The following is a 19,525-nucleotide window of genomic DNA, read 5'->3' as shown; positions in this document are numbered from 1 at the left end:
TCTGTGCACAGGAGCATTGTCGTACTAGAACAGAAAAGGGCCTTCCTCAAACTGTTGCCACAAAGTTGGAAATATACAATTGTCAAAAAAAGGCTTTGTATACTAGAATTAAGGGGCTGAGCCCAAACTCTGAAAAACAGCCCCAGACTATTATCCCTCCACCACCAAATTTTAATTTCCAGTAGGTAGTGTTCTCATGGCATCTTCCAAACACAGATTTTTCTGTCAGTCTGCCAGATAGTGAAGCATGATTCATCACTCCAGAGAACATGTTTCCACTGTCCAAGAATCCAGTGGTGCCATGCTTTCCAGCAATCCAGCTGATGCTTGGCATTATACAGAGTGCTCTTAAGCTTGTGTACAGCTGCTCGGCCAAGGAAACCCATTTCATGACGCTCCTGATGCACAGTTCTTGTGCTGGTGTTGCTTTCATAGGCAGTTTGCAGCTCTGTAGTGAGTAATGAAAAAGAGGCTAGGTGATTTGTACATGCTATACGCTTCAGCACTCGGGAGCCCCGCTCTATGAGTTTGCTTAGTCTACTGATTTGGGGATGAGCTCTTGTTGCTCCTAGACACTTATATTTCACAAAAATAGCACTTACATTTGACTGGGACAGATCTACCTGGGCAGAAATTTCAAGAACTTACTTGTGGCAAAGGAGAGATCCTATGACAGTACTGCATTTAAAGCCACTGAGCTCCTCAGTACGACCCATCATACTGCTAATGGTTGGCTATGGAGATTGCATGGCTATGTGTTTGATATTATGCACCTGTTAGCAATGGGTGTAGCTGAAACTCATTAACTCAATAATTAGGAGAGGTGTCCACATACTTTTGGCCATATATTGTATTTACTGCACTGCTGTATCTCTTTCTTTCAGTGTACATGCATATAATAAGACAAAATACCATGCCTCCAGGACCAAGATATAATTTAGAATAAACCAGCAGCACTCTAGTCAAGACTTCATGTGCAAATAATGTTCCAATCAGAGATGGCCGTTTACCGAGAGCTTTCTCTGAGATGGAAGGCGCTTAAATCGCAAAGTGCATTCAATAGCTATTACCCTCTTAAAATTCATCTTCCTCTTAAAACTTCAGAAATATCTTAAGGGCCAGGAAGCATGTTCCTTGACAATGTCCTGCATATGGCATTTTTTAAAAAATCTTTTTTTTTCTTTTTTCTCTTGACTGTTCCTTATTGATACATCTATGCTATGCGGGATTTAAGTATCTATAATGAGCAATTAGTGTAATTAAGGAATGTAATCCATATCTAAGCTCCATCAAACTGCATTGTGTAAATCAATAGACACAAATAGCCAAAGATAGAGCTAATTAAATGGTTTTGTATAGCACAAATGGGTATTTAGCTCTTCTTCTGTTATATTGAAATCCAGATGGTAGTCCATTATCTCTAATATGTTCATTTATTATCAGACTTGCAGTGGTGTGAAGTTTAAAATTGCACTCACCAAATTGCATTTTTAGATTTTCTCCCATATGTCCACCCATTAGCTAGTCTTTTATTGAAACGACCAGTCTGGGAGGTTGATGGCTAACACATCAGGGTCGGACTGATTTTGTGTCCAAGCTATTCATTTTTTATTCATAGTTGCCTGGTGAATATGTAGATTTAACAACAACAAACAAACAAAACCCTCCTTTAATGATTTTCATGAAAAAAAAAAGTAGTTGATATTTAGGCTGTGTTTAAACATAAGACACTTCGTGCTACTGAATTGGACCACCTGCTGCGCTACACACATTGGCTGAATTGTGATATAGCTTATAGTCATGTAACTACAACTATAAAGACCAGAGGTCTAGACCTCGGTATTTTGGAAGGTTTGGTCTTTTTACCTCTAACACAGCCTCCATTTGTCAAATTCAATATGAAAACAGTGACAGCCTGATAACATGGTGGCAGAATGTAGTCTACTGAGTGGAAAAACTTGCATTTCAATGCATTGAATTTATGTGAGTAAATATGATATAAATGTGAATTAAAGGAATGATATAAATGTTGCAATATTTTTTAACTGATGGCATTTTTAATGTATGCTTTTTTTAAGTAGTTACTGAGGGGTGCACGAGAGAAAAGGAGGATGAGTTCTTGTACACAGAAAAAGAGAAATAAATATGAATCAAAATTTTTAACTCAGTAAAATTAACTTAAATCAGAGCAGTTACTGGAAGAATGGGAATATTATGTAACAGATTAGAAATGCCATTGTGGAATATCATTAATTACAGCTATTAGCTATAGCTATAGCTATAACTATTAAATGGGTCACATTTCTGCAGCGTGGACTTCAGTACAATTTTGATCCTGGTTACGGCCCTGATTTTTTCAGTAGGATTAATTAACACAGAGATGACCTTTTCAAAATCAGGATTATGCAGGAACACTGATAACGCTGAAAAAATAAAGTCCAGTGCAGAATTGTCATTTAACTCTCCTGCTTACTACACAGAAATATACAGAAAGAAAAAAACATGCTAGTTAGTTTTAAATAATATCTTTTACATGCAATGCAAGGACAGAACACCATGGCTCATAGCCAGAACATTGGCCAGTGATTTGCTGACTTGTTTTTGAGGGTTCGAACATGATGTACTCCATTAGAAACTGTATTAGAAGAGGATAATCATAGACTCATTCATTACTCTTAGTCTGTCTTAATGCAGACTAGACTTAATTTAACTAGCTAATGTGCCATATATTATTGCATTACATGAGCTCCCACTTTTAAGCCTTGTCAGTTAGGTTTCCAGGCGGCCAAAACAAGATACTGGGCAGCACATTGGAGCTTTTACTTGTCCGGTGGGCAAGCTAATAAATTTGTAATAGGTCTGAACCTGCATGTGCTGCCTCAGAGACTTGTGAAGCCATTGGATCTTTTCTAATGGCTTCTCATACAAGGTCACAGGGCTGCTCAGAGCTCTCAGATGAAACGCTAACTGTCCTCTTCCATATGAGCTCACAGATGCCTGTGTGATGGGCTAGTGTTTACTCTGATTGGTAGAGAAGAATGTCATATTTCTCATTCAGAGATCAGGGGCAATTATGCTGTCTGTGGCATGTGGAATGGTGGATTTGAATTTGCAATTTCAACTGTTGTGCCACTCAGGATTCCTATTTCTGTCTACAAAAATAATGTGCCTCACTGCATTAAAAAAGTGATGGCTTCACATGTGTTAGTGGAAGTATATTTTAGCCTTGACCCTCCAGGATGCTGAGCTAATGGATGGGAACCTGACAGAAATTCGCAAGAAAAATTGTGCAGTAATTAAACTTACACAACCAAATCTGATCAGATGTGATTATTCTATCTGATATTTTAGGTGTCTCTATCTTGCTGAGGAGTTTATATAATATTTCAGCTTTTCTCTGCCAGCAGTAGCTTGACTTCACACATATTTTTCTGAGAGATAATTAGTCACAGAGGGTAGGAACAATCTATTGTTGAGAGCGCACTAATAATTAAGGTACACTTGCCTTTGCTGTCCTTTAATTTTCTGATTGTAATACATGATACCCTCCTGTTATTACTTGTTCATTATGCTGCTATGCTTTTCTTCCAAACTAAATGGACTGGAAAATGAATGATCCCCTCTGGTGATTATTCAACCCCTCTTAGCCCTAGTTATCTTCTGTTTAGCACTTTATTACTCTCTCACTGATATCATTAGTCAGTGCATATTAAGGCTCTTCTTTTGTATTCCAGAAAGCTTAGTCTACTACAGCAGAGAAAGCAAAGTACTAACACTGACTAATGTGCTGTGCTTGTTTATAGCCCTGAGCCCAGATGGCCAAGTCACTCTGTTCCGAACATGGTGGTGTCTGAATGTTCTTTATCAGCTTTTGGATGCCAAAAACTTGTATGCTTTACAGATGGCAGTGAACGTAGCTGTTCTGAGAATCTTTACTCAATCTATTTCTTTCTTTCTTTTTTTTTTTTTTTTTAAATATATATATATGTCCTGGTATCTGTTTATTTTTCTTATCATCGTAATGAAGTGCATGATCATTGTGGCACCTTAACTGAATCAGTCTTGGTTTATGAGAGCTGTAGTTGGACCTGAGTGCTGGTAATGCTAATGAAATTCTGTGGTAATTATTATAAATTATAAATTATAGCATAGCATAGCATAATGCTGTTAATAATATTAACTTAAACTAGTTTACCACTGTTTTATAGAGAAATGCCTTTATGCCTTTATTTCAAATTAGTCAAATGTATTTTTTCAGTCTGCTTTGTATAACCTACACGCTGCCAGTCAAATGTTTTTGAACATTTTTCATTTCATTTATGCCTACTTTTAATTTTACTCAAACCAATTTCTTGAAAAATGTTTATACAGGATATTCAAAAATGTTTGTTTGGCAACATTTTTTATTGGACAAAAACAGATCTAAAATTTACCCTTTAAACTTTAGTAGAAGAAGTAGCCTTTATTTATCACACATACATTACAACACAGTGAAATTCTTTTCCTCACATATGCCAACTTGTTAGGAAGTTGGGGCCAGAGCACAGGGTCAGCCATGATACAGCACCCCTGGAGCAGCGAGGGTTAAGAGCCTTGATCAAGGGCCCAATACTAGCAGCCTTAACTGTTTAGGCTTAACCTAGCCTTAACTTCTTTGACTTCTTGGTTCAGATTTACATTCCACACTGTCATAACTCCACACTTTATATTCACTGTAGTTACTAAATAATTAAGTGAGGAATCAAACATGACAGTGTGTGCTATTATAGGAACATAATAAAAGATGATGTGTTGTGTGCTGACACTGGAGACTCTTTAAATGACGGCTAAATAAACCTCTCCATACGGAAAACTACTATATCAACAATTGCGTGCATTATTAAAATCTGTTTATGTAAAGCATCTTCCATACCTGTGGAAGCTTTCCTGTGTAAGCTGTTATCATAGAAACGATATTGTATTACAAGAAGCACATTAATATAAACCTGTGATTTTGTGTTATAGCTGTAACTACTCTCCAGGCTGCACTGTTATAGAAAATTAATGAATAGTGCTGTCATATAATATTTAGCAGTTACTGAATAACATGTTTCAAGAATAATAACTGAATAATAAGCCTGGACTTGCAAAAGTGAGTGCTTTTTACATAAATGGCATAAACATTCGCTAAATTCCAGATCAGATATGCAATGTAAGATTCTATCCAGGAAATAACAGAACTATAATGTTATTTTTCAAATGACCAAACTTTAATTGAAGTTATTTCGTCATGTTTTCCTATGAATAAAATACTAAAAAGGTGCTCAGTGGTTCTGAATCTTAAACAGATGATCTTAAACAAGTCCAACTCCAATAAATGTGCTGAATGTACCACCCTGAGGCTGATCAGCCTGGACAACAGGTCTCTTTCCACTTTGCTAATCACCACTATGGGTAAAGTTCATCTAAATGACAAATTTTCACAGTGAAAGAAAGTAGTTTTTGTGCCTGTGCGGATTTAAATGCAGATGTATCGCCTGATTTCCATTTCTGAATGTCTAGAGTCTAGACATGGAATTCAAATTAAATATAAAACTAAACCTATGTACAATATATTCTTTGAGACACATTTATTGTCATGACTGCAAAATCATTAATCATCTTCATTATAATTTCTGTATAGTTGTACAATGTTCATCGGAATGCTAAACACTTCCTATAAATCATGTGTAAAATGATGGTATGGCCATTACCCTGGTGTACAATCTAATTTCAAGCCCACTGTGACCTACCAGTCAGGAGAAGATTCAATATGAGTGAAAGATTGCTCTGAGACGAGAGTAAAGAAAAAGGTCCTTTTAAACAGAAGAAGAGAGGAGAGAATAAAAGTGTAGATTAAGAGCACGGAGCAGGTCATAATGACAGTGTGAGCTGATTTCACCCGAGTCCTTAAGAATATCTGAAGAACACTGAGTTGTTCTAGATTCAGAAACATCATATGGGCCACTTTATCTTGTTAATATAATTGAATCTCTGAACTTTAACCCATATGTGCTAGTCTCATTCTTTGTCATAAGTATTTCTAACTGAAATATTCCTCTCTTAATTTATTGTATGTTGCATTTTGTATTCAGATAATTTATGAGTTTACACTCACTGGCCACTTTATTAGGCCAGTGCTAGTAAAATGCTGCAATTATCTATTTAGCCAATCATTCAAATATAGCACAAGATCTTCAGTTAATGTTCATACCAAACACCAGAATAGGGTTTGAGTATTTCAGATAATGCTGATGTCCTAGGATTTTCACACCCAGCAGTTTCTAGAGTTTACGCAGAATGGTGCAAAAAACAAAAAACATCCAGTGAGTGCAGTTTTTATGGGCAGAAATTGTTGATGAGAGAGCTCAGAGGAGAATGGCCAGAGGAGAATGGCTGACAGGAAGGCTACTGTAACTCAAATAATCACGTTTTACAACCGTGGTGAGTAAAAAAAGCATCTCTGAATGCACGACATGCCAAACGTTGAGGCAGAAGCCCACATCAGGTTATACTCCTGTCAGTGTTTTTTTTTTTTTTTCACACCATTCTGGGTAAACTCTACAGACTGTTGTGCATGAAAATCCCATGAGATCAGCAGTTTCTGAAACCAGCCTGTCTGGCCCCAACATCCATGCCACGGTCAAAGTCACTGAGATCACATTTTTTCCCCATTCTGATGTTTGACCTGAACATTCACTGAAGCTCTTGACCTGTATCTGCATGATTTTATGCAATGCTGCAACATGATTGGCTGCATGAATAAGTATTCCTAATAAAGAGGCCAGGGAGTGTATATATAAAAAATATTACCTGGGATTCATCATTATCATTAAAAATCCACTTCATTTTTTCATTTTGAATCACATACACATTTAACTTTATTCCCAAGCGATTTCCTGTCATTTAAAAGTGTCATGTATTTTTTGGGAATTCAGGATGTTTGTTGTGCAACCACGCTACAAAAAAAAAAAAAATAAATAAAAATACAGAAACACCTGCACAATATCCACAGTCATCATTTCATGGTAACACTAATTAAATTCATTCATTGACCGAATAATTTTACACATTAACAAAGCTCAATAAAAGCAACATGCACTAGACGCCATAATTTTCTCTTCCAGTATGAACAGCAAAAGGCAAAATCGCTTACAAACACAAAACATTTATAAATACACACATATTTGTTCAAAGGAAAGGAAAAGGAAAGGTATTTTTTTCTACACATTAAACAGTGCTTCCATGTTTCTACATTTCCTTCTTAATCATTGTGACTAGTGTGTAGGTGTCATTTACATTTTTTCCTCGTCATGTGAAGAGGAGTCTATTGGTACACTCTTATGATGCTCTTAACCAATGCTTAGCATAACTCATTATGTGTCTGTTATTTATCAGGGCATGTTGACGAGTAGCAGCAAATACTGTACTGCAGACTTCATATAAACACACACAATTTCAAACAAGACAGCACCACTATGAACAGTAACTCCATTACTTATTACTGTCATCAAGAATAAAGCATGATTGCACTGAATAGGTACATACATAAAAGCAAATGATGGAAATACAATTTATTGGAAATGTATATACACTCTCAGATAGGGATGCAACTGAATACGTTATTCTAATTGAACAGATGATGTGTTTTAAATAAATACAAATACAGACACAAATTCACTATCATTCTCTTTTTTCTTTTGGAAAGCTTGTCAGAAGAGTTCACAGGGCATCTGATTGAGACTCGAGTTGCATCAGGACTGGAATCCTGCAAAATGCAACAAAAAACTTGCACAAGCAGGAAATTTTTACTATCATGCAGCATTAAGAAGTTGTCAGAAATGACGCTCAAATAAAGACCACATTCATCAACATGAAAAAAGCAAGTAAATTTGTTTGAAAGTATCATGACAGGCACAAAAAATAACATCTGCATGATAGGGATTCAAAACTGTCCAGTGCACATGTTTAGTTGAGGCCAGTTATAAACTGCAATGATGAGGTGAGGAGAATTCTCCAGTTTTCCAGTGTTTACAGTGTTTCTGGAGGCATAATGATAGGTTTCATATTTCATCAAAATAAAAAAATAAACAAATAAATCAATAAAATAAAAAAACTCTACAGGCTTAGGCCATGCCTACTTTGTGTTTAAATCACAATACAGATATAGATACAAATATTTGGAACAGTAAACAGATACAGACAGCAGCCTTGTGTTACACCTACTGTCAGAAAAAAAGGTACTAAACTGTAAGTACCCTTGGTACATTTTAGTACTATTTTTTCTGACAGTGTATCATATACAGAAAAGTAGATGAAAACTCATTCTGATGACATTTTACACCCTGGACAATACACCAGTGCATTTCAATGGTTTGGGAGAATCTTTTAATTCACCGTAGGCAGCTTTTAGTACACCAGGTCTGCTGTTTCTGAGGTAAAGTCTCACTCACAAATGTTTACCAAAAAATGTGTCCTGTTACTAACGTCAACATTTTGCAAATATGCAGTTTCACTCAAATTCTTCACATTAAAGTTGTGGTATGGTTCAGGAATTAAGTAAACATGTACTGACTGTTCATATAACGTAATCCGAATATACACTCACAGTCCACTTTATTAGGAACATCTATACACCAGCACATTCATGAAATTGTCCAATCAGCCAATCATGTGGCCAGTGCAATGCATAAGATCATGCAGACACAGGTCAAGAGCTTTGGGTAATTTTCACGTCAAACATCAGGATCAGGAGAAGATGTGATCTGTTTGACTTTGACCAGTGCCAGATGGGCTGATTTGAGTATTTCAGAAACTGCTGATCTCCTGGGCTTTTCATACACAGCAGTCTACAGAGTTTACACACAAAGGTGCAAAAAACATCCATTGAGCAGTGGTTTTGTGAGTTGAAATACCTTGTTGATGAGAGAGATCAGAGGACAATGGCCAGGCTTGTTTGAGCACACGGGAATGTTACGGTACCTCAAATAACCACTCTTTACAACCGTGATAAGCAGAAAAGCATCTCAGAATGCACAACATGTTGAACCTCGAGGTGGATGGACAGATCAGAAGAATACCTCATTTACCTCACTTGATTGGCTGATTAGATAACTGCATGAATGAGCAGGTGTACAGGTGGATGATGAGTGTATTATACGTATTTTATATGTAAGTGTGTGATTCTGTTGTGTGTAAATGATCCCTGATTAAATATCACTCAGCCAGCTATTTCTGTCAAGAACCTTCTAGTTAGGTGCCAGTTCTTCTCTTAGATCATTTGGCTCTTCTGTGAGATCATCCATCTCTGTTGAAAAATGCTCTGTGCTCTCGATCATGGACGTTTCTTTAGCAGTACTGTAGGTCAGGGCCACACTGTAGGCTGTCTGCTTTGCCTGCGCCTTCGCACTGCATCTGCAAAGCCTCTTAAAGGCGGCGCGGAACTTCTGCGACATGGCGTTGTAGATAACAGGATTGATGGCACTGTTAAGGTACACACAGGTGCGACAGAAAAGCAGGAACCAGGTGTCCAGGTAAGCCTCCTGGAGGAACGAGTTGACCACCACCAGGGTACGGTAAGGCATCCAGAGCAGTGCAAACAGAACCACCACCACTGCCAACATCTTTATCACCTGGCACAGGGGGAAACAACATGACTGCCTTATAGCATGCAAATGAGACAGACTACTGACTACACAGATGAAAATGTTTGCGTTCCTCAGTGTTTTTTCGAGAGTTACAGCTTCTTTGCTTCCTAAAGTGGCTCTACTTGGAACCCTCTCTGATAGGCAAACACTGTTATAAGATTCTACATCTATTCTCCCAAAGAGACGAACCACAGATTTAACCTTATTTTTTCTTTTTTTCTATGGGTCTTGTAAGCCTATGGGTCAGTACCAAAGAACCTTTAAGGATTCTAGATGTAACCTTAATTTTTTTTAATGTAGTGATGTACTTATGTTGTAACAATGCTATTTTTGCACCAGAAATATAGAAAAATGATTCACTTTCTGTAAGTATTGTTCCGTACTACTGTTTTTTTCCTATTAAAGACAATAGTAAAGCAGATTCGTCAGTGTTTAACCTACAGCATGTGTGTCATCTTAAATGAACACTGCATGTGATAATAAATTATAATCACCGACTTTAACCATTTCATGCACACGGACCACACTTGTAGACAGTTGATTTATTACTGTAATAACTGTGAATCACCTCCAAACCTCAGTGACATGGCATGAGACCATTACTCCAATATAACATACAGTACATTGTTATTTTGATTTATTCTTTTTGGCTCAATGGGTATTGACCCTCATCGTTACATTAGAATTAAAAAAAAGTTTTTCTTTTTATCTTGTTTTTCTTCACCTGAAACTCATCCGCAGCATTTACATCAACACAAGACAAACATTACTGACTCATATTTATTCCTCTAACCAGAGACACAGTGGGCCATCACCAACACATTACAAAAAATAGTTATTTGTTTGTTCATTTGTTCCTTCATTCATTCACTCATTCACTCATTCAGTTTGACATGCACTTAAATAAAATAACCTAATCTTTTTAGAAGTTAAAATAGTCTGTTATAAATTCTTCTATATTAAAGAAGAATTTGTGTCTATTATAGACCTAAATGTTATATAGATCAAATTAGTTTGAATTATATAGAATTATATTATATTTTATATCAATGCTGCATTTTTTCACAATGTTTTCACCATATTTATGTTTGTAATGCATCCTCATAGCTTAGTAACTTAAATAATGAAAATAACATTTAAAAAGTGAAATTTCAAATGACTGAAGTCAATTAAAAACCATATAAAGTTCCTTTTCTAAATGTGAGCTAAATATTAGCATGTCTGTTTTTACAATTTAGTACTGAAGGTGATAATTCAACACTGTAAAGTTTAACTCACCTATTAACTATACTAACTACACTAGTTAATATTTAAGTTTAAGATTTATGTCAAACCTGTAAGAGTTCATTCGTCACCGTGAAGTCATTCGGTCTATGCAACAGTTCTATGGATTATTAGCTGGTTGCTGTAACAAAGGAAGCTCGTAGAAAAACAGGGGTTCTTTGGATAGTTCAGGGTTCTGAGCTTCAGTTTCTTGGAACTGTCTCTGAAAGGGAAAGCCTCTGTTGTAGGGTTCTGCTCAGAAACTTTAAGGGTTCACCCCAATGAACAAACTACAGAACATTTCAGGGTTCTTGAACTAACCTTTTTTCTAAGTGTGTATTGCCTACACCTCATGCTCTGAAAGTCTTTTGTCTAAAGGTTCCACATTACATGGTGTTTATTATACAATTCTATATGTTATATTTTTCACATGTAGGCCATGTGTGTTTTCACATGTTTTTACATGTGATTTATTTTCATATATAGTCATATGTGATTTATAGATATGATTCATTAATTTTCATGTGATGTTTACATGGTGCATGTATATTCACGTGATGTTTACATGGTGCATTTACATACATGTGATGTTTACATGGTGCATTTATATTCACGTGATGTTTACATGGTGCATTACATACATGTGATGTTTACATGGTGCATTTATATTCACGTGATGTTTACATGGTGCATTTACATACATGTGATGTTTACATGGTGCATTTATATTCACGTGATGTTTACATGGTGCATTTACATACATGTGATGTTTACATGGTGCATTAATTTTCAAGTGACGTTTACATGGTGCATTTATATTCATGTGACCTTTACATGGTGCATTTATATTCATGTGACGTTTACATGGTGCGTTTATATTCATGTGATGTTTACATGGTGCATTTATATTCACGTGATGTTTACATGGTGCATTAATTTTCAAGTGACGTTTACATGGTGCATTTATATTCATGTGACCTTTACATGGTGCATTTATATTCATGTGACGTTTACATGGTGCGTTTATATTCACGTGATGTTTACATGGTGCATTTATATTCATGTGATGTTTACATGGTGCATGTATATTCACGTGATGTTTACATGTTGCATTTACATACATAAGATGTTTACATGGTGCATGTATATTCACGTGATGTTTACATGGTGCATTTATATTCACGTGATGTTTACATGGTGCATTAATATTCACGTGATGTTTACATGGTGCATTTACATACATGTGATGTTTACATGGTGCATTTACATACATGTGATTTTCACACGTACTGCATGTGATTTCATTTTTCAGATGTGATTTTCTTACACAAGTCATTATTTTTCACGTGAACATTATTCACATGATGTTAAATGTGTTTACATTAGTTTACACGTTCAGTCTGAAGGCATAACATTGTGAAATGCAACTTCAGATGTTTTCTTCCTCGTGTGATCACATGTTACTCAAATAACAACATGTGAAAAGCTTCTGATCACATCCTAAGGGCTGTTATAGCCTACACCTGATGCGTGTGTGAGACTCACCTGTCTGCGCGAGGCCGCCGTGGTGCTCGAGCACTGGACTGAGTGTTTGATACCGGAACCATACTGCCCGTTCTTCACCTTCTGTTTCGGTAACGCGTTCAGGAACAGAATTCTCGCGATGAGTCCGTACAGGACGGTCGCGAGCACGAGAGGTAGCACGAAAAACACGCCGAAGTCGAAGAAGTATATGGGTAAGTAAAGTTCCCGGGACACTCTGTAGGCGCAGGTCACGACGGTCACGTCGCCGTGCACGAGCTCTTGCGTATCGCTCAGGTAAAACCACATGACGCAGTAGAGCGACGTGAAAAGCCACACGGCCAGGATGATCCTTTTGGCGCGCGCGTACGTGCACAGCGACTGCGCCTTGATCGGGTGGCAGATGGCGATGTACCTCTCCACCGTGAAAGCGGTGATGGAGCACGACGACGCATTGATGCCCAAGTACTGGAAGTAGGTGATGCCGAGGCAGCCGGCGTGGCCGAACACCCACGAGCCGTACACGCTGTCCGCGACGCTCGGCAACCCGGCGGCCGTCAGCACCGTCAGGTCCGCCACGGCCAAACTCACCAGGTAGCAGTTGGTTGGAGTGCGCATGTGCTTCGTAGTGAGCACCACCAAGATGACCATCACGTTCCCGACCATCCCCAACACGCAAATAGTGAACACCAGGAGAGCGCTGATTACCTTGTATTCTAAACTGTGGTCCCTCCAGGGGCCCAACGTGTGGTTGGTAGAAGTGAAGTTCTCCATGTCTTTACGCAGAAAAGGACATGAAACTAGGGCTGTATTTACATCATCTTACTTGCAACTCCTAAGTCCGGCTCAGACTTACTTCAGGTGAAGCAAACTTCTTTTCTCGTGTCTTATCTTAGATTTTAAAATTTCATTCTACCTAGATTGAAGAGTTAGATGTTTGAGGCTTGCTGTACCACTGAGACCTAATCTGTGCGTTTTCTAGCTTACATAAATAAGATGAAAAAATGATCCCAGCTAAAAGCAAAGAGGTTCTTAGCATGTGAGTATATCTTCAGTGGGAGGCAGCGGAGAACTGCTCTCTCTCTCTCTCTCTCTGTCTCTCTCTCTCTCTCTCTCTCTCACACACACACACACACAGTCTCTGGTGGTCAGCACTTGTGCTGAATTTCGGCTCCCCATAGGCTGGCTCATTCATGCGCAATACAGGCGTTGTGTGTTCTAAGACGCATTGCAATTCAAATCAACTGGTATTTTTAAGGACGTTCATTTTCATTCATATTAGCAACTTCCGGAGCTCTGTTCTTTTGCATCATAAAACTTTTTTTTTCTTTTAATAACTTATTGCAGCCAGAAGCAAATTACGCGCAATCGATGAAAGCAATCCTTTGGATGGACCCAAAATAATCAATACACTGCGTGTCGCATCGAGCGTCTTCCTTCCTCAATTAGGCTTCAACGATCTCAGTTCACTAATTTTTTTCTTTGACTAATACGAAGAACGCATTTACTGCTTCATATGGGTCAAAAACTAGACCTGCTAAATATAATAGCTATGGTTGTTTCTTGGCTTCTATACCTGAGTTGCTTCCTAGTATAAAAAAAAAAAAAATACAGTTTGTGTATGGTATGTGTCTCTTGCCAGACCTTTTAAAAAAAAGCATTGTGATAACCAGAAGGGATCTCATCCCTCTTCCATTACGCAGAATTGGTCACTGCTTTGCATTCATCTAACAGCACATTCAGACTGTGTGCACAAGCAACTATACGAAGCTTGCAATTTATTAGTTAGCTATACTACTAGCCAAGTAAGGTAAAAGTGCAATGAACTACAAAAACAGCCGAGGACGAAAGGTAAATACTCCCAGCAATTCCCATCCTCCATCCCCACTATATACTATATGGCCAAAAGTTTGTGGACACCTGACCATCACACCCATATGTACTTTTTGAACACCATATTCCAGATTTATTCCCCCTTTGCTGTTATAATAACCTCCACTTTTCAAAGGAATGCTTTCCACTAGATTTTGGAGGTGGATGTGGGCATTTGTCCATTCAGTTTGGGGAAAAATCACATATTTGTGTGATAGTCAGGTGTCCACATACTTTTGCTGTAAGTGTAGATAAATTAAATTCTTAAGGAAGAATGTTATTGTCATATGCACAAACATTCTTGTTCATCAAAATTCTTAGTTTGCACATTCTTACTGATACTGCAGTAGATTTCTCATAAAAGGCAAATAATAAATAAAATAGCAACAAAGTTAAAAAAAAAAAAAAAAAAAAAAAAAAAACATTAAAAATTTAGTAGGTAAGTAAGTAGCCTAAGGGGGCTCTAACAGTTATTAGCAAAAATCTCCCTCATGTAGCTAACTCAATTACTGTGTGAATCCTAATACCACTATATCAAGACTCACCCATGGTGGAAAAGCCCTGACACTGGAGACTCCTTCCTTAAATGTTAAATAAACATCTCAGAAAACTTCACCATATCAATGATTACATTTTCTTTGCACAATAACAACACTTTTTTCAATAACATATGAATAGATTAATTTAATATGTTCAAAAAAGCTGTGATTTGAAGCCGGCACTGCTGTCAGAGCTGCTGTTACAGAGAATTTATCAACACCTTCTGACCAATCAGATTTCAACAGAATTCCACAGCACAGAAGTTACTTTAAAATAATGTCTCATTTTTTGTATTTTAAAACAGGAGTAGAAGTGAATCTCTGTGATTACTACATGCCGTTTATGTGAATGTAACCATGAGCATTGTGCTTATTAAATAGGATCCTAGATGGGCCTTTGCTCTAAAAAAAAAAAAAAAAAAAAAAAAAAACACTTCAGAACATAAGCAATTAGACACTGACTTTTTTTTGTTGGCTCTGTGCTCTAGCATATTAAATTAGAAGTTAAACTGAAGAATGGCAAGTGTGATTTAGGTGTATTTACTTTATATTAGTATATACTTTATATTAGGTGTATTTACTTTTTTCCCTTAATCTCCAGGAACCAGCAATGAGTCCATACTGACATCCCTTACTCTTGAAACTGCATTTCCTGTTATTTTTATTACAGTGACTGAATAATTCATCCTCATCCTTATTAAAAAGTGTTCCTCAAGGGTTAAGGACTCTTAGCTTCCTAATGATCAGAGATCTACACAGAACCTTTAAAGGTTTTCCCAGGGGAACAAGCCAAAGTACCCTTGAGGGTTTCTTTTTTTTCCTAGAATGTAGTAATTACTGAAAAATTTGCTTTAACAAGAATTTAAGAAAATTAGTCTTTGAGTTTTAGGGGGTAAATGTCACAGAGGTGAGGAAGGGTAAATATTGTTTTTGTTTTTTTTTAACAAACCTGGGTTAAGAGACTGGTTGCTTGTTTTCTTTCTTTCCCTTCTTACATAATGTATCGTGACATTTGCTCAGTTGTGTGAAATTTCTTCTCATGTTATCCAAATGGTTTAGTAACATTTGGCAGAAATCTTCACCACTGTATATAGAGCTGCTTTATAAGTATAATTGACTCATCTGGGACAGCATAGTTGTTCTGTTCATCCAGCATTGTAAATGTGAGAAAGACTCTCCTCCTCACCAACTGTGATGATGGCACGGAGACAGCTCTGATAATGGCTGCATTTCTGCCAAATCTCTAGACTTTTAAATGGGATGTTAATGGCATAAGAGGTTCTACTCTAGCAGTCAGTGGTGTAATTCAGCTGGATGCATTAACAGGATTGGGTCATTATTTTTTGATGACTAATAGACAATTTTTCTTTTAAACTCCTTATGTAAGGATTTTACAGAGACAGAAAACATTAAACACGTCTTCTGTTCGTGAATATACATCCATGAATATTTCAACTGACAAATAAATAAGCCCAAGCGATAAGTGTACGTGTTAGCAGTTACACTGTAACTAGCAGTTTCATTCTACAAAAAACTTTCATCTACAAAAAAGGTTAAAGCCTTTAAGAATGCTTCAGTTTTTCCCTTTGTAGGAACCCTTAAAGGTTCCATGTAGAAGCCTACAAAGGAGCATTTCCCTACCAGAATGGGTAGAAGTAGAACCCATTTAGGAAGCTAAAAACCAAACCATTAACTACGCAAAAAACCCTTTAAGAACCACTGGAAAGAAAAAAAGGTTAAATTTACGAACGTTAAATCTAGAACCATAAAGCATTCTTTGGGACTTGTCGCTCTGGGGAAATCCTACGTGGAACCTATTTCAAAGAACCCGTGAAGAACTGTTCGAGAAAGAAGGGTTAAAATGGAAAAGGTTTCTAGATCTAGAGCCTTAATGGATTCTTCAGGTTTGTTATTCTGGTGAAATCCTTAAGTGTTCTATGTAGAATGCTAGAAAAGTCTTTTTTCCCTATCAGAAAGCTTTTTAAGTGGGACCTGTTTGGGATGCTAAGAACCATTAACTATTCAATGAATCCATGATGAGCTATTGGAGAAAAAAGGCTAAAATGAAAAAGGTTTCATCTAAAACCTTAACACATACCTCAGGTTTGTCTCTCTGGAGAAATCCTTAAGTGTTCTCTGTAGAATACTAGAACAGAATGTTTTCCCTATCAGAAAGCTGTTCAAGTAGAACACATTTAGGAAGCTAAGAACCATTAACTCTCCAAAGAACCCTTAAAAATGACTGGTGAGCCCTTTTTTCTAAGTGTGTTCACTCCTAGAAAAAAGAGAGATACATTTGAAAAGGTTAAATCTAGAACTTTAAAGCATTCCCTCTGGGGAAATCCTTAAGTGTTCTATGTAGAATGCTAGAACAGAATGTTTTCCCTATCAGAAAGCTGTTGAAGTAGAATCCATTTAGGAAGCTAAGAACCATTAACTATACAAAGAACCCATGATAAACACAAAGTTTCAAAACAGAACCCCAAACTATCCAAAGAACCAATGACGAGAGTGTAGGCCGTATATACAGTAGTATAAATGAATTGAATATTTCGATGTATAATGATGAATAAGTACCATGAAAGATCATTTTTCAAAAAATATGCTTTGCTACCATCTTGTGTTGCAACAGAAAATGACTGAGGAAATTAAAGTATCCAATCAGCAAACAGGAGCCATGGGAACACACTGGCTGTGAGTTTGCTAATACAGGACAGAGAACATTGTTTGAAATGATTAGGCTGATTTTCCCCCCTACTTTCTGTTGTTGCTGTAAATGTTCTGTTTATTGCACTGAGCCCTAAATGGAGTCTCTGGGACACTTTTACAGGAATTGGGCAAATTGGCTCATTACATTTTTGCATTAAATGTTAAGAAAACATTTTAAAGCAACAATCATTGGATGTTCAGCATATCCAGTCCACAAACACTTCACAGCAAATGACATGTAAGAGCAGTTTTCTTCTACTGATATAAATGTAACTGCCACTAACTCTGAATATATTATACTTCTGTTCTCTTAATGTAATGGCAGGCAGCTGAGTCATAAACAATATTTACTGTCTAAAGTGGTTCTCCATCATGCAGATTTATAAGCTCTGTGGAGGAACATTTTCAGAGTCCCTGTAATGAGGGAAGGACAGACGGAGCCTGGTGGCTGTGTGTTTGTACAGGTCCATTCTGGCGATTTTCAAGGCCAGTCGTAAACAACATGCTCTGTGTTGACCCTTCCCCCTCTACTGCCTGCAAATCCTTAACTGAGCCTGGTGAGTAATCTATGTGCTGTAGCCATTAATGCCTGCTTTGTACTGGAGATATCCTTGGAGATGTCTGTGGATGTAATGAACCAGCCAAGACCAGGAATGAGCGATAAATGAGCACAGCGATGACACTAAATACAGGTAAATATTCAAATAACAGAAGAAAATACAAACTGATAAAAGAGGTCTAGTAAACAAACAAAAACCTATGCTAGACTAGGTTAACAGCATAACAGGAAGACAGAACAAACAAGACAGAGCATGCTACATAATGCAAAACAATATCAAGGCAGATGCTGAAAAACATGCACATGGAAAGAGGCAAGGCTTCGCAAACTGAGTATGCGCATTCGCATACAAAAATGCGTTGTGAAAATGAAACAAGGCACAGGTGTTAGTAATCAGGGGAGGAGGAGGTGGATTTCAACATCACTAAATGCTTCATGAAAGTACCTAAGATAGCCCACTTCAGACCACAGTGCTGTTGATCTGATTGGTCACAAGGTGCTGATTAATTTTCTATAACGGCAGCTCTGAGTGTAGTGAATCACAGGTTTATTTACATTCATGCGCTCTTTGTAATATGTTATGGTTTCCATAGTAACAGCTCATTCACAGGGACCTGTATGGCACACACTTCATATAAATGGATGTTATACAAAAAATGTAATTAAGAATGTACAAGGAGATAATTGTTTAACATTTATAGAAGGAATCTCCAGTGTTAGCACTGTAACAGTCAGAAGTAAAACTGATTCTTTAAGGTTTCCACCCTTGAAAAGTCTAAAGACATGGGACATTGAGCATTGCAGTTTCTCAGGAACAAGCGCCAAGTGAGGCTCAAGAAAAAGTGAGAGACTGTTTATAGCTGCTATAATGTAAGTGCTAACAGGAACAGAAGTATCACAGATGCTCCACAACATTAAACTATAAATGGTTAAAAGCATATGATGTCATTCTTTAATAAATAAACAATTGAAATTGTTCAAAAAATTGCTGTGGTATCAGGGGAATAAACCATGCTGGGGCATGCTGTCATATACAAATACTGAGCTTCCTCATTGGTTATTTTTCTAACATCACTTCAGTGTGTTCTATTCCTTACTAATCCTGCTGGAAACTGTTTTGGCTTTGTAAAACCTTAAGAGTTGTTAATGTGTTTTTCACTGCAAGGCAAGCTATAAACGAAATTATAGGATGTCTCACCACCCACGTAGGTGTTTGTAGGTGGTATGATTGGTCACACCAGAGACATTTACTTCAAGCATGCACCTGAGAAAATAGATGTCTACTTCTGAGAAAACTTACATATTTGATTCATATGATTTTTAAAGGGTCTCTTGTTGATATTGTAATTAGACTGTACTGGCTCAGTTACATCAATGGCACAGCTGATGGTGACATA

At 37.2% G+C, this 19,525-nt stretch overlaps 1 protein-coding gene across 1 annotated transcript; it reads right to left on the bottom strand.

Annotated features, from left to right (window-relative positions):
• Positions 1-4,326: 4,326 nt before the first annotated feature.
• On the bottom strand, positions 4,327-13,619 carry trhrb (thyrotropin-releasing hormone receptor b). Its single transcript, XM_026930015.3, has 2 exons — positions 12,474-13,619; positions 4,327-9,650 (listed from the first exon to the last, which is right to left on the bottom strand). The coding sequence occupies exons 1-2, from the start codon at positions 13,221-13,223 to the stop codon at positions 9,267-9,269; spliced, it is 1,134 nt and encodes a 377-aa protein (XP_026785816.1). The 5' UTR covers positions 13,224-13,619; the 3' UTR covers positions 4,327-9,266.
• Between the last annotated feature and the right edge of the window lie 5,906 nt (positions 13,620-19,525).

Source organism: Pangasianodon hypophthalmus, chromosome 23 (genome assembly GCF_027358585.1).
Source record: "Pangasianodon hypophthalmus isolate fPanHyp1 chromosome 23, fPanHyp1.pri, whole genome shotgun sequence".
Classification (NCBI taxonomy): Eukaryota; Metazoa; Chordata; class Actinopteri; order Siluriformes; family Pangasiidae; genus Pangasianodon; species Pangasianodon hypophthalmus.
This window is presented reverse-complemented; position numbering and strand designations above follow the sequence as displayed.

Coding starts and splice junctions, on each gene's coding strand:
- trhrb (XM_026930015.3), bottom strand. CDS start 13,223: ATGGAGAACTTCACTTCTACCAACCACACGTTGGGCCCCTGGAGGGAC. Junction 9,651..12,473: donor CGGCGGCCTCGCGCAGACAG/GTGAGTCTCACA, acceptor CCCCTGTGCCAG/GTGATAAAGATGTTGGCAGT.